Here is a 15,276-nt window from a genome sequence, read left to right as displayed (position 1 = left end):
CCACTACTCTGTACCATTTCTGAGAGAACCATTGGCGGTGTCAGTGGGCAGTGGGCATTTGAAAGAAATGCAGGGTTGGAACGTCCTCACAGAAGTAACCTCTACCCCAGCCTTGCTAGGGGGATGCCCTGCTTCCCATGGCAGCTCTGTGATGTAGCCAGGTGCCTTAGGAAGTGGCACTCCTGGGACCCTGGTGCCAGGCCCCTCTTGATACTACACCAGAACTGGGCCTTCTAGCTCCTGCCCTCAGGGGCAGCTGGCTGGAAGCAACCCACTCCCTTCATGCAGCCTGCAGTGGTCCTTCATCGAGTAGAGGGGCAGCTGTGCCCTGCCCTGACACTTTCCCTCCTGGTATGGCACCCCTCTTCACCCACGGCAGCCAGAGCTGGTCACAACATCACAGCATCACACGTTACTGGCAGACACTGTGTGGTGAAAGTTTGTTTGGTCAGGACGTCTGTGTCCTGGGCAGTGTTACCACACCAGCTCCTGGGAGGCGTCTTACTAAGTGTGTCTCCCCAGGAACACGTGCGGAAGGTCTTCCAGAAGCAGGAGAGCATGGAGGAGATGTTCCACCGCAGACAGGCCAGCCTGAAGAAGCTGGCGGCCAAGCAGACACGGCCTGTGCAGCCTGTGGCCCCCAGACCGGAGGTGCTGACAAAGTCACCCTGCCCCTCACCAGGTGTGTGCGGGACCCCCAGACCATGAACTGAGTTCGACACACTAAGGAAACCACACACAACCTCTCCACATACCTCCAGCACCGCCCACTGCCCTCCCCACCATTCCTGTGGCTGGACCTGCGCCAGGTCCACAGCCTTCAGGCCAGTTCCCGCCTGTCCTGTGCTCTTGTGATAAAGTCTGATCCAAACTTAGCCACTCTCACTCACTAGTTGTCTGTGGCAGCTTTGGCACCAGGCTGGCCAACTCAGCATCATATCCATGTCTGTGTGGCCCACGAAACTGAAAACAGTGACAACCGAGGAGCCCCTCTGACTTCCCCCGACTTGTGCCTGTGACCTGTTCATCCTCAGAGCCAAGAAGGTGTTCTTCACACTCCCCTCAGACCTCTGTCCAGAGACCCCTGGCTATTTACATCCTGCATAGCTGGGGCCATGGCACAGCCCAACCGCCAAGACACAGCCTGCCTACAATGGTCCTGCCACACCCCATCCCACACCAGTCCTCCTCTGTGGCCAAGCCCTGTGCACCTCCTGTCACCTCCCTGCCTCAAAACACTCTCCTGCCCTCACTGGTATTCTCACATGAGAGCTCAGGCTGACTCACCTCTGCTGCCTTTCTCTGAACAGGTATGAGGCGAGGTTCTGAGAACTCCAGCTCTGAGGGCAGCACACTGCGGAGAGGGCCCTACCGGAGAGTCAAGGTGAGGCCATTCTTACGCGCTGGCACCACGGTGTCCTAGGGAGGCTCCTCCTGCTCCTGGTTCTCTGGGGGGTCTGTTCCCAGCATGCAGGCCCTGGGACACCTGCCATCCCCTTGCTGTCCAAGACTGGGCTCTGGCCTGAGTCGGGGTGGTTGGAACCACTCTGGCTATCTCCCAACCCTTACGCCATCATCCTCTGCAGAGCGAGATGAGCGGGAGCCGACAGGGCCGGAGCAGCTCTGCTGGGGATGAGGAAGAGAGCCTGGCCGTCCTGCGCAGGTGGGAGCTGTGCTCCAGCCACACAAGGGCCTGTGCCTGTGGCTGCAAGTGTCTGGATGAGGGACAGACCACATTCACCCCAGTGCTGAGGGGGCACACGCATGCATGTGTTGCAGGGTTTGTGCATGTGTGTTCTGGGATATGCATTGTGTGCATGTGGTGAGGTGCACCTGTGCATCTGTTCTGAGCTGTGTGCATGTGTGAGGCATGCACATGTGTGTGTATTCTAAGGTGTGCATATGTATGAGTGTTGTGAGGTGTGCACACATGCGCTGTTGTGGGATGTGTACTTGTATGAGGGTATTTTTACGTGTGTGGTGTGTGTTCTAGGGTGTGTAGGGTGTGCACACAGGGTATACATGTCCGTTTGGCATCATCATGTTTGAAGAGAAGAGAAATCTAAGTTTTCCTTAGGAAGGCCCCGTCCTCCCCTGGCCCACACTTGTGTGCTATGGTGACATGGATGCCCCATTCTCTCCACCCAGCCTAGCAGGAGAAGACCCTAGGAGTTCAGAACCTGAGGCCTGGGGCCAGGAGCCCTGCCCTCCCCCAGGGTCCTTGTGGCTACTCTACTCCTTCCCTGTGCCCCACCGGCCCCCTGGGCGAGGGGCTCCCTTGCACACCTGCATTGTTTCCATAGCCCCCGCACCCACTTGGGGCATCCTGCCAACACCTCCTGAGAGCCCTGGGATGAGATACCACATGTCACTTGTCCCTATAACCTGCAGGTTTTATCCCCAGCCGTGCTCAGAGCCTACCCCCAACGCTAGCTGCACCCTCCTCCCTAAGAGCCTCCCCAGAAGTCACCATCCCCATGGTGTTCAAGTCACACCCTATGCACCCAGTTGGCAGCATTCCCTTCGCACTCTCAAGGGCTGTGGGCAGCAGACAAGAGGGTCCTGGAGCGAGGTCACCTGAGCTGCCACAGGGGTTTCAGGCAGACAGCAGATGCCCCACAAGCACCTCAGGGTCCCAGCATGGCTCATTTATCTCTGGTGCCCACACACCTAGCACATAGATGCGCACATATAAGTGGGCTCAATTTGGGGGTGAAATGAGAGCAGTGGAGGAGGGGAGCCCCAAGTGGGAGCACCTACAGCCCCAGTAGGAGGCTCCACCTGCCAGTCACTGCCAGGTTTCATGCACAGTCCCACAGCCGTACACAACCACAGCCACTGGCCAGGAGGGGCATCTGAGCACAGGACTCCTACATGTGACTCAGCAGTGGCTGTTTTTATTTCTGTGGCCACACATGGGCAGTGGCTGCTCTGGGGGCATGTTGTCCTGAGTCCCGCTTACCCTAGGCTGCAGGTCCTCAGCATCAGGGAGCATGCCTGCTGAGAGGCAGGTCTCTTCCATGGCCCCTTTCAGCCCCTTTCAAGAGACAGGCCTCACTTCTGGGGCCATGGTGTCCTTGTCTACCTGCCCAGTCCTGACCTGTCTCTGCCCTGCCAGGCACGTGATGAACGAGCTGCTGGACACAGAACGGGCCTATGTGGAAGAGCTGCTGTGCGTCCTGGAGGTGAGGCCCCCACCATCCCACCACCTGGCCTCCTCCAGGGACAGGGCTCAGACAGGGATGCTGACATCATGCGGGGACCCTCATAGCAGCTGCTCCCAGTAGCTGCAGCAGGAACAGCTCAGGTGTCAGCACCGTGACACCGCGGAATCTGCAGGGTGGGTCTGACAGCAGTGATGTGGGCTGCTGGCCACACGCGTGACAGTGAAAGTCAGACCAAAGAGTGTACACAGCTTTCTGAAGAAAGTTCCAGAAAAAGCAAAACTAGTCCAGCGCAAGCGATCTGACGGGGTGGCCTGTGCCATGGGTCACTGCCTGGAAGGGCACCAGGGATGCCAGGGCTATCTCCCATCCTCATGCAAGTTGTGGTCCCCGTGGCAGTATGGACGTCTGAGTCACTTAGATGCCCACAGGTGGTGGTCACGGCAGTGTAGACGAAGGTCTGAGTCATCCAAGTGTACAAGCAGTGCTCATGGCAGCGTAGACATGTGTCTGGGTCACTCAGGTGCACAGGTGGTGGTCACGGCAGTGTAGATGGCTGAGTCACCCAGGTGCACAGGTGGTGGTCATGGCCGCGTAGACTCATAGATATATGATCTCCCCATCAGCTACACCTGAAAATAAAAGGTTGCAAAGGAAGCAAGGGAAACGTCGGCCCCACATAGAAGTCGGTGCTGGCTGTGATGCAGTTACACTTTGGGTGCTCCAAAGGAAGAGAGGGAAAATCAACCTCAAACAGAAGTCAGTGCTGGTTGTGACACAGTTACACCTCTGGGTGCTCTCCAGATGGTGGGTTGCAAATCATCAGTGAATAAATCTGAGCAGATTTGCTCATCCCACACTGGGACAGTGTCACCCAGCCCCAGCCCATGTGGCCACGGCCACAGCCAGGGCTCTGAGGTGGCTGTGGAGCTGCCGTGACACGGCCTGATCTTGAGAATGGGCTCTAGCCCAGGGTGCCCCTGCCCACCTCTTCCCTCCCCACAGGGCTACGCAGCCGAGATGGACAATCCTTTGATGACACATCTCATTTCAACAGACCTTCACAACAAGAAGGACATTCTATTTGGAAACATGGAAGAAATCTATCACTTTCACAACAGGTGGGGCCTATCCTCTGGTCACACACACACGTTTGGCAATCTCTGTCATGCCCAGTGCAGCTGCCTTCAAGGAGCTGGAACCAGAAAGGCCGTTCCAGGGGCAAAGCCTCAGGGGGCCATGGGCATGAGCAGGGGTGCCTAGGATGTACCCTCAGTAGGCTGTGGGTAGAGTGGGGGTGTCCAGGGTGCCCCCTCAGTGGGCTGTGGGTAGAGTGGGGGTGTCCGGGGTGCACCCTTAGTGGGCTGTGGGTAGAGTGGGGGTGTCCGGGGTGCACCCTCAGTGGGCTGTGGGTAGAGTGGGGGTGTCCAGGATGCACCCTCAGTGGGCTGTGGGTAGAGTGGGGGTGTCCAGGGTGCACCCTCAGTGGGCTGTGGATAGAGTGGGGGTGTCCAGCGTGCACCCTCAGTGGGCTGTGGGCAGAGCATAGGTGTCCAGGGTGCACCCTCAGCTGACCTTGGGCAAAGCAGGGTGTCCAGGTGTTCTCTGGGTCCCTGTGCAGTCCTTTGCCTCCCTGAGGAGTGCCCGGATGCCGAGTCATTCAAGAGCTGCTGCTAGAGGAGACAGCCCTGAGCACGCATGCCGTGTGGTTCCAGGAGACCAGCAGCCCTGCCCACCCCCTTGGCCCTGCCAACAGCATGTAGCACTTGGGGCAGCAGAGGCCACACCACTTAGCAAAGCCTATTTTGGTCCCATGTGGCTCTTGGAAAGAACAGCAGACCAGACCTGCCTCACTTGCCAGGGCACACTCAGGCTGCCTTTCCAGGCCCCTTGCTGGTCTTAGTGCTTTCTCAACTATTTCGGGAGCCTGTGGAACAACTGTCGGGTGGTCACCATGGGAGGCCAGCAGGCGGAGGCGTCTGCTTTATGTCCTGGAGGAGGTGGCATGAGTGGGCCCTACTTTACAGCACCGCCCTTGGGACTCAGGCACACTGGAGACCCCGTCATCAGCTCATCTTACCCACCATGTACAAAAGAGGCTGCAATGGTCAGCTGACCTGCCTAGGAACCCTCCCTCCCCACAGAGGTCCGGTAGAACCCTTGGAAGTCGGAAGATTCCTCAGCTCCCTTGAGGCCTTGAGTCCCAGCACAGATGGCTACGTCCCTGAATTGAACCCCAGGGCCACTTCCCCTCCTACCAGGATGTCCCAGTGGACAAATGCAAGTCAGAAACTTAGAGGGGAACCAGCCCTAGCATGCAGAGTCAGTGCTGTAGACGGGAGGCCCTGGCCGCAAAGGCTGTGGGCCATGTCTACAGGGAGCCCACAGACCTAGCCGGAGAAGGGTCAGCACCTCCAGGCCCCACAATCCCTCATCCACTCCTGGCCCCTCCTCCTTCCATGTGCACATGACCCCAGGAACATGAGGCCCAGGGGTTGTGTCTGCTCACCCTGACAGTGTGGCCTGGGGGCATTTCTGGGGACTGAGGGGGCTTTTCTGGGTGTAGGGGTCTGAAGTCAGTTGGGCATTGATGCCACACGGTGGTTTGACCTGTTTAGAGCAAAGTGTAAACATTCTCTGGAAAGCAGTGTCCCTGTGTCACCTCTGATGGCATCTGGCCAGGTGGAATTCCAGGACCTAAGGGCCTTCTCTGTGCAGGATCTTCCTGAGGGAGCTGGAAGGCTACGTGGACTGCCCGGAGCTGGTGGGCAGGTGCTTCCTGGAGCGGGTGCGTGAGCAGGCGTTTCCCACCACTACTGTCTCGGCCACTGAAAGACAACTCTAAATCCTCTTGCAGGGTCCCCTTCTAACCACTGAAGTCATGAAGTAAAAACTGTTTCAGTTTGGCTCAGATATGATATTTTGGGGAAGCACCGAAGAATAAAATTTTTTAAGTCCAATAACTAGTTCAAAAAGAAAAACTCTGAAACTCAAATATCAGTGATGCTGAAATTGTATGGTATCTAGGCTTTGAATGAAGGTTTTAGGTGAATCTGGGGTTTTCTTACCTGTCGATGAGTTTGGCTTTAGTCTTAGCCAGGGGACTGGCTCCAGCTCAGGGTTGACCAGGGCACTGCCAAGGAATGGCTTTGGAAAGTCGATCATGGCAGGAAAGGAAGACGGAGGGGGTGACCGGGGTGCAGCTAATGGGGAGCAGCCTTGCGTTTCTCACCCAAAATGGGCCAGGAAGAGGGTCATCTAAGGCTCCCACAGGAATAGCCTTTCCCTAGGACCCTCTGTGCCCTAGAACCTTCTGTCCCTTAGACTGATATGTCCCCTAGGTCCATTGTGTCCCTATAGCCAAAAGTAACTGTATTTCACACAGGGCTCAGATCTGGGTTTTGCTAAATAATTTGCTAAGTAATTTGCACAACTTCCAGAAAAAGCCCTAGAGGTTGAATGAGATGAATTAAATAGATGACCCTATAAACCACCTTCCAAGGGTAGAGGAGCAGAAAGCCCAGCCTGGGAATTGGTGGGGACCAAGACGGTCCCTGGGGAGGGGCAGGGGCCTCCTGAGCTCTGAGATGGGGGGCTGCCAGTTGATGTCTGCCCTCCCACACAGATGGAGGACTTCCAGATCTATGAGAAGTACTGTCAGAACAAGCCGCGCTCGGAGAGCCTGTGGCGCCAGTGCTCTGACTGCCCGTTCTTCCAGGTACATCTCTGCCCCTTCAGGTGTGGTGCCCGGCACCAGCCGGCTTTGACATGAGGACAACATGACTGTGTCGTTGACTGCAGGAGTGTCAGAGGAAGCTGGACCACAAGCTGAGCCTGGATTCCTACCTGCTGAAACCAGTCCAGAGAATTACCAAGTACCAGCTGCTGCTCAAGGTAGGCCTCTAGGGCACCGGCAGCCAGCTCCCACCTACTCCTCCCCAGTTTGGCTCAGATATGATATTCTGGGGAAGGGCCTGCTCTCCTGGCCAAGGGACACCCCCTCTGAGCCATATTCCTCCCCTGCATTGCACCTGGCTTGTCCAGATGTTGTGGAGGGCCTACTGCATGGCCACCACTGCTGAGAGCACTGGGACACAGGAAACAAAGAGTCTGGCCCCACAAGTTTCTGCTTGCTGGAATTCCGTGCTGACCCGCCCACTGTCTGAATGGCTTTGCACACGTCACTGATGGGGGAGGCTTGACCTGGGAGATTCTGGCCATGGGTTTGCCATGTGTGGCCCCCTCCAGCTCACTGCCTTTAGCCGGGGTCACAGCAGATGGGGAGCACCTGTGGGGTGGGGTGGGTGCCACTCTCACCTGCAAGGCCCATGTCAGGGTTGGGCACCCTCTGCACCTGCGACAGCGCCCTACTCACCTACCCACAGGAGATGCTCAAGTACAGCAAGAGCTGTGAGGGGGCTGAAGGGCTGCAGGAGGCACTCAGCTCCATCCTGGGCATTCTCAAGGCTGTGAACGACTCCATGCACCTCATCGCCATTACCGGCTATGACGTAAGCAGCACCAGGTGCTCCGGGCTTTCTCCCTACTCAGCAGCACAGTCTGCCGTGCAGGCAGCTCAATGGCCCCTCAGTGCTCAGAGGTTTGGGGTAACCGCACCACCTGGGCCCTGGCAGGAGCCAGGTCTGAGTCCAGCAGTCCAGGGTGGTCCTGAGACAACCAAAGTCCCAGGTTGCCACCTGTGGGCTTACTGGCCCCTCAAGAAGATCTGGGCGGACCCCTCAGAAGCGCAGCTTCTACAGTGGTTTGTGGGCTGGTGACTCACAGGTGGGCTACAAAAGGCAGATTTCTCCCTCCTTCCTCGCCCTTCTGCCTCCTTCCTCACTCCCCCGGTCAGGTCAGTGCCGTATTTCCCTGCCTCTCCATGTCTGCTCAGCATCACCCTGGGTGTTTTCAACTTAATAGACTTGATATTTTTAGAAGCTTCATGTTTATGAAATAATCGTGTGAAGCACAAAGTTCGCACATGACCCTTGCCCCCAAGGTTTCCTGGGGGACCCCTTGCAATGGTGTGATGTGCCTGTCACCATTGGCAGCCAGCACTGCTGCGCTGTCACTGACCATAGGAGGTTCATGTGAGCCACATGCCTGGCACTATGGGCTTTGCGAGCCTAGACAAACACAACATCCTCCTCCCCCCCAGGGCAGCAGTGCACAAAGGAGTCTCCCTGCCTCAAAGGTCCCCCTCCCCTCTGCCCTTCCCCTGTCCCAGCCTTGTGCCACCTCCAGGGCTTTGTCCTTCCCATGTCCTGAGGGCAGCCCTGCAACATGTGCCTCTCCAGACAGGCCCCCTGGCGCATGTGCCCTCAGTTGTGACATGTCCTCACCCTTCATTTCAGGGCAACCTGGGCGACCTGGGCAGGCTGCTCATGCAGGGCTCCTTCAGCGTGTGGACAGACCACAAGAGGGGCCACACCAAGGTAAAGGAGCTGGCCAGGTTCAAGCCCATGCAGCGGCACCTGTTCCTGCACGAGAAGGCCGTGCTCTTCTGCAAGAAGAGGGAGGAGAATGGCGAGGGCTATGAAAAGGCACCGTCCTACAGCTATAAGCAGTCCCTGGATGTAAGCAAGGCCACTCATGGCTCAGCTCACCTTGAGCGGTACCTGTCTGGGGCCAGCACTGACACTCAGCTCTCATGAGGGTGGGGGGCTGCCACCATCACTCTGTTTCTGGTCTCAGTGTATATGTTCACATGGTCCCGGCTGTGCCTGCAGATGACTGCTGTCGGCATAACGGAGAACGTGAAGGGGGACGCCAAGAAGTTTGAGATCTGGTACAACGCCAGGGAGGAGGTCTACATCATCCAGGTGGGAAGGGAGTGCCTTGAGGCTTCTGGTGGGAGCTGGTGTTTAGAAACCTCCCATGCGGTTTGGTCCAGAGCAGCCACTGTTTCAGCTGCCCTGGGCTATCTTTAGCATGAGCTAGACCCAGCATGAAATACAGGAAGATGTGCAAATTCAGGGAGGCAAGAGTGACCACCAGGAGACAGGTTCACCCTCCCACATCCCCAGGCAACATAGGAGAGGGCTGGTGTGCGTCCAATACATGGGACTCGTCCTGTGGCAGGCAGGACGGGGCCTGTATCTGCCCTGTGGGGCTGACATGGTGGGGCTAGGGGAGCTTGAGGTGTGGGTTCAGGGGCAGCATCCCCTCTATGAGCCATCATGAAGGATTGAGCCCAGTGTGGGGTGTGCCTCTTCTGCACCCTGCAGAATTTTGATACATGGATGGTCTGGCCCCAGGGTTATATGTGGGCTGCCCTGCCAGAAGGCAGCACCAGTAACACCCCCGCATAGCAGAAGCAGGCCCAGGAGCCGCTGACTATACCTGCAGGGCCCCACCATATACCCGCACAGCCCCAGGCCTGAGCTGCAGGGCTTTGTGCCGTGATGAAGCAGGAGAGTGGCCGCAGCTGTACATGTCACTCCTGGCACAGCTGCCCTCCCCCTGGTGCTGTCACATCTGCAATGGACTGCAGGCTGATGTCCTCCTTGTCCCCTAAGACAATGTTGAGCCAAGACCATGTCCCAGAGAGGACAGGTTCTTCCACTTTTACTCAAGGGTCAAGCAGTGGCCTGCAGTCAGTCGCTGGCTGGTGTTGGATTGCCCAGGGGCCAGGCCACAGCTCACACTTAGCAACTTGGTTGCTGGTCCGTAAGATTGTCAAGAGGAAGATGCCAAAACATGTTTTATCAGGCCCTCACCTTTGGGCCTTTCTCTTGGGAACAGGCACCAACCCCTGAAATCAAAGCAGCCTGGGTGAACGAGATCCGGAAGGTGCTGACGAGCCAGCTGCAGGCTTGCAGAGGTGAGAGCATCTCCACGTCGTGCGCGCACAGCTTGTGCCCACACACACTTCCATGTGTGTTCAGAGCAGCCACAAAATTCCTAATACTGCAAGAAGCTCAGCACGTGGGAGGGAGGAACTGGTCCCACAGGTGAGCCCAGACCTCACCCTCATGGGTGGTCTGTCTGCTTTCCCCTCAGAGGCCAGCCAGCACCGTGCGTTGGAACAGTCCCAGAGCCTGCCCCTGCCTGCCTCGTCTAACACCAGGTGAGCCCAGACACTGGCCAAACACCAGCACTGCAGGGACATCAGAAAGGAGGGCTTTCGTGGGTACCTAAGTCTATGTGGCCTTGGCCATTGGCATGTCCTGGGTATTGGGTTTGCCCATAGCCACTAGGGTGCTATTCATCCAGGGATTACGTGCCAGTGGGTCAGTCTCAGAGGGTCAGCTTCAAAGACCTGTGCCCTGGACCCTCTGACCATCCTCTGTGGACAGTTTCCCAGCACAGGCACACCTGCCTCAGGGCCTTCCACATGGCAGGTGATCACCCATGTGTCAAGCTGTACTCGAGCCTGTAGCCCACGTACATGTGGGCATATTTCAGACAGTGGCCTCCACCGCAGCTTCACTATCTTTTCTGCCCTTATTTTGCCTTTGTTATCTTTCTCATTGACTTGGTTTTTTCATATTATTTTTCCTATTTCTTACATAAGCCACCTTTAATCATTCATGGAACAGAATAATATGGCCTAAATAAATAATCCATAGGACAATAGTTTTAAAAGTGAAACACCTCCATCAAAACCCCACACAAACCTCCAACTTACCAGCCAGCTGGGACTCTTCTGGCTGCATGTGGCTCCCTGCAGGCATAAGTTAGAGCTCATGGCCTCAAAGACCATGGCCGTGGAGAGCCTCCCAGGATGCCAACAAACTAACCAGGCAACATGCTTCTCTTTCTCTTCTGGTGTGACGACATCATCAGTCCCTTGCAGGGGAACACAAGAAACATCAAAAAGCTGGAAGAGAGGAAAACTGACCCCCTGAGCCTGGAAGGCTATGTCAGCCCAGCACCATTGCCAAAGCCCCCCGAGAAGGGCAGAGGTGGGTGTTTGCAGTGACCAGGCCTTGCAGGGGGCTGTACCCAGTGTGGGAGGAGTGTGCAATTTCCCACAACTCAGGTGGTTTACAGAGGTCCACCAGGACCCTGGAACCCACAGAGGAGCCCCTCACTCACAGGCACCATGCATCCCCAATTCATCCCAAGAAATGACCCAACTGCGACCTAGCATGTGACCTCCTCACAGGCTGTGGGTGCTCTTTCCTGCAACAGCTGAGTGTGCTGCCTCTGGCGCCGGTGCCCTCTGCATTCTGTCTTTCTCTTCCTTCCTAGATGATGTGGTCACTAGCTCTACCTCAGAAAGCTCTGCGCTTTCCCGAAAGCGCTTTACCCTGCAGGGCCTTGCTAACATCAAAGGTCAGAAAGGTAATAAAGGCACCCTCCTGACATCTGCCTCCCACCAGAGTCCCTCCCCCCAGTAGCATGTCTGTCGCTTGTTGTGACCTCCGTGAGAAGCCCTGCTTCCAGCCCGTGCATACCTGGAGTTATTTTCTCAGGGAGCCTTTTCTTCGTGAAGGCCAAGGAGCCTCCCAGCCTGCTCAGGAACAGTGTGCGGCTCCTCCCTGCCCCTTCTCCCTCTTCTTCTCTTGCTTTTCTGCTGAGTCCCCAGCAGAGCTTTAACCATGTGCTGTCAGTGTCCTCAGTACCTTTCTGGGGCAACTGCTAGTGGACAGGCCTGATGTCTTTGAGAGTTTTAGCAGCTCGCAGCTGGTGAAATCTCAGGAAAGAAATGTGCTGATAAAGCCACAGAGCTGCCTGGGCACAGGTGGATCCATCCGGGATTCTTGAGGCTTTTCCAGTTTGTAAAATAGTGTTAAATTGGCCTCAGTCTTGAAAGAAACAAGCAAACTACAAAGTCTGACAGATGAGACCTAAGGAAAGGCACCTAGGGACACCCTAAAATGCCACCCCTGGTCTGATGTGCGTCTGCTTGCAATAAGCCCTGCCCTCTCCCGGCCTCCCCGCCAGCATGAGCCCTGTGCCCTCTGCCCCACACTGCAGTCCTCACGCTCTGTCTCCTTTATATTCTGCCTCTTCCTCCTCCCGCAGCTTCTCCCACCAGTCCTGACAAAAAAGCCAAGCGGCACGAAGTAAAGAGTGACCCGACTCCCTTTGGTTTGCGAGGTAGAGCGACGCACCCTCGGGTCCCAGCTGCCACTCACCCATCTGGCGGGAGCATGGTCTGCTCAGCCGCCATGACAGCTAGGCTGAGACCCTGAGCAGGTCTTCATGGCCAGCAGCACATCTGTGCCTTTGTTCAGCAGCCAGTGCTCAGCGGCAGGCCCTGTGTGGTGTTGCCCTTCTCAGCTGACTCCTCACAGCAGACCCACCAGGTCCATGGCCACTGCCCTCGTGCTGGCAATCCTTTCTCCTGTCACCTGGCCAGCCAGGGTAGGGGTTGGGGGGGGTGGTATGGGGTGGGTCTCGCTGCTCAGAGGGCCTGGGCACTTGCATCCTCCCCAATAACAGTGCTCATCACGGCCCCCATCACAGACCCTGTCACAGGCTGTGCCATAACTGTGAGGCCCCTTCTCCCAGGGGCACAGGCGGATGGGGCCTCCCTGTCTGGACTCAGCCTTATTCTCCGCCTGCCTCATGTTCTGAAGGTAAAAACTGCTCCAAGATGGCCAAGGACTTTCACTGGCCAGGCTGAGCATCTTCACTGCCAGGAGAGGATTTCATGTTTTTAATCCTCTTGCATTTTCAAAAATGTTGTCAAGGCCCCAAGAGACATAATCAGAACCAGTCCTTCACCCACCCCAGAGACCACTCACACCACCAGGGCCAGTGGGTTCCTGTCCTCAGATGCACTCAGGCTGCAGGCCAAGACCTCCTACTGACACCGGGTACAGATTAGAGTCCAGGAGCTCCCTGAGGGTCTCAAGTACTACGTAGCCTACAAGCGGCACTGGGGAGAGAAGAGCCCCTTCCCTATGGGCAGCCTCCTAGGAGGGTCTGCTTTGGCCTAGTACCTATATCTGCCAGCACTGTCCCCACATGTTCCTCGTGTAGGACACTGGTGCAGCAGTGGAGGGGGGCTTGGTCCAGCCTCCCTCCCCAGGGTTACATGCAGCTGCAGCCATGCTCTGCCTCTCAGGCTTGCACCTGCCACAAAGACAGCTCAGCCCCACAAGGTGGAAAGGCTGACAGTGAGGTGTCAGAGCCATCTGCCTCCTGGCTTTCCTGTGGGTACCCATGACAGAGCTCTGGTCTTCCTGGCTGGCCTGTCCCAGAAAGCCTCAGCCCTGTCTTTTTGAAGGCTTCCTGTAGGACTAGTTTACAGAAAATGGAGGTGACCATACAATGGGTCACCTGGCCCAGTACCCTTGTGAGAAATCCCAGTGTCCCAGTTGGGTGAAGCCCAAAGTCATTGGGTTCCCACACACTTTTGTCTCCTATACCAAGGCCGGCACCTTAATGTAGTTAGACCCACTCTTAGCTGCCCCTTCCCACTGTTCTGATGGAGGAACTGCCCAGCCAAGAGGCACCTGACCTGCATCACACTGCCCTCCCCCCCCGCCCCTGTGCTCTGGGTGGGAAGGTCAGCATGGCAGCTAGAAACTCATGTCCCCACTTCTTACGCAGATGCAAGCCTGGCTATCCCTGCCCCAGAGCCCAGCCCAAGAGGGTGACTCTCAGAGGCCTCCCACCATCTCACCTGGTTTGGAGGCCCAGCCCCCAACCCTGTGCTGTACAGATGGCAGTGCCTCCCCAGCACAGGCGTCCCACTCCCAAGCGTTGCTGGCCCACCGAGGCTCCGCAGCAGGCAGGGCACAATCATCTACCATGTGGCTCTTGTGTGGCCCTCATGTGGCAGCACCTTCCTAACAGGAAGGCTCGTGCTCCTGTGCACCTAGCAGGATTTGGGGCTGGGTATGCCCAGGCTTGAGTCGATGGCTATCTGCCTGACGTGCTGTTTTGTCCAGTGTCTTTAACGCCAGGTAGCCAGGGGCTCGTCTTACCACTGGCATCTGTGGTGTTCATCAGCATCTCGGGCACATCCTCTTGGACCTCCCCTCCATGGGGGGGTTCAGTTGCTCCCCTTTAGGGACAGCTGGCAGAAGGAACACACATGAAGGGCCATGAGTAGTCTGGAGTCCAGAGAGGTGTTTTGTGCACCCCGGGCTGGGGTGGGAATCCCAACCTCCTGGTTCAGCAGCTCTGTGCCCCGGTTTGCCCACCATGCAGTGAGGATCATGACCCCCCTGCTTTCATAGGTCAACAGCTCGGTGAGCTTATTTGGAACTTTTCCTGCTGGGCTGATAAGTGTTGAATGTTGTCAGTTAACTGAAAACACTTTTCCCTGGAAGGTGTTTGCTGTAGGGCCCAGGTGCACATGGAGTGGTGCCTGGCAGGGCCAGCTCCCACCTACAAGGGCACCCACCCTGGGGGGATCTGGGCCTACTTCTCCTACCAGGTGGGCCTCACAGACAGGGCAAGTGCAAGCCAGGTACCTTGGAAGCCTGCAACGTAACAAGTCTCAGTACAAGACTGGGAAGACGACATGGAGCTGTGGCAGTCGTGGACCCTGGCTTGAACAGATGGTGGTCTTACTGGACCCTGTTCTTCTCTCAGGTTGGAGCAAGACACTCCCCTCACCAGAGGCCCCTATGGACGATGGGGAGTGGTCCAGTGCAGAGGAGCCTGTCAACTCCTCCGATGCAGAGGAAGATGTTAGCAGCCCCCCAAAGAAGCTGGTAACTGAGACTTGGGGCCCCCAGGGGGCCTAGAAGGTGCATCAGGCCCCCCAGGAAGTTGGTAGCGCAACTGGGCATCCCTGTGGGTCTGGAAGGCATCACTTGGATGGATTTTGGGGCCCCAGGTCCTCCTGACATCTCTGACTCAGAGCTGCTCTGTCCATGGGATTGAGGCCCAGTGCCCAGGCTCCCTTTAGCTCTGAGCTCTGGTCTCCCTTTCACAGAGGCCTCTGGGCTCACCCTCTTTCCTGGGACAGTCATACCCCAACCACCTCCCAGGATAGCCTGCCCCAGGATAGCCTCACTAACTTAAAGCTGTTCCCACATCCAATCTCACAAGAAAACTGGACTATCCTAAGCATGGATTTGCTTTCTAGACTATGTCCTATTTTTGTTATTGAAAGGAAAAGCTGGCTCGGCGCCTATAGCTCAACCGGCTAAGGCGCCAGCCACGTACACCTAAGGTGGCGGGTTCGAATCCCCAGCCC

General features: G+C 56.8%; 1 protein-coding gene across 1 annotated transcript in view; it reads left to right on the top strand.

The window, feature by feature from the left end:
• The window catches only part of MCF2L (MCF.2 cell line derived transforming sequence like), a 78,446-nt gene that overhangs the window by 61,514 nt on the left and 1,656 nt on the right, over positions 1–15,276 (top strand). Inside the window, exons 13-29 of the mRNA XM_023519196.1 lie at positions 523–682; positions 1,311–1,384; positions 1,587–1,663; positions 3,119–3,185; positions 4,170–4,285; positions 5,883–5,952; positions 6,790–6,882; positions 6,966–7,058; positions 7,550–7,675; positions 8,522–8,743; positions 8,897–8,989; positions 9,912–9,990; positions 10,170–10,236; positions 10,956–11,074; positions 11,364–11,456; positions 12,141–12,215; positions 14,667–14,788. Coding sequence (XP_023374964.1) covers positions 523–682; positions 1,311–1,384; positions 1,587–1,663; positions 3,119–3,185; positions 4,170–4,285; positions 5,883–5,952; positions 6,790–6,882; positions 6,966–7,058; positions 7,550–7,675; positions 8,522–8,743; positions 8,897–8,989; positions 9,912–9,990; positions 10,170–10,236; positions 10,956–11,074; positions 11,364–11,456; positions 12,141–12,215; positions 14,667–14,788 — 1,746 coding nt within the window. The remainder of the gene's footprint in view (positions 1–522; positions 683–1,310; positions 1,385–1,586; positions 1,664–3,118; positions 3,186–4,169; positions 4,286–5,882; positions 5,953–6,789; positions 6,883–6,965; positions 7,059–7,549; positions 7,676–8,521; positions 8,744–8,896; positions 8,990–9,911; positions 9,991–10,169; positions 10,237–10,955; positions 11,075–11,363; positions 11,457–12,140; positions 12,216–14,666; positions 14,789–15,276) is intronic.

This window comes from Otolemur garnettii, unplaced genomic scaffold (genome assembly GCF_000181295.1).
Source record: "Otolemur garnettii isolate 467f Iridium unplaced genomic scaffold, OtoGar3 scaffold00161, whole genome shotgun sequence".
Classification (NCBI taxonomy): Eukaryota; Metazoa; Chordata; class Mammalia; order Primates; family Galagidae; genus Otolemur; species Otolemur garnettii.
This window is presented reverse-complemented; position numbering and strand designations above follow the sequence as displayed.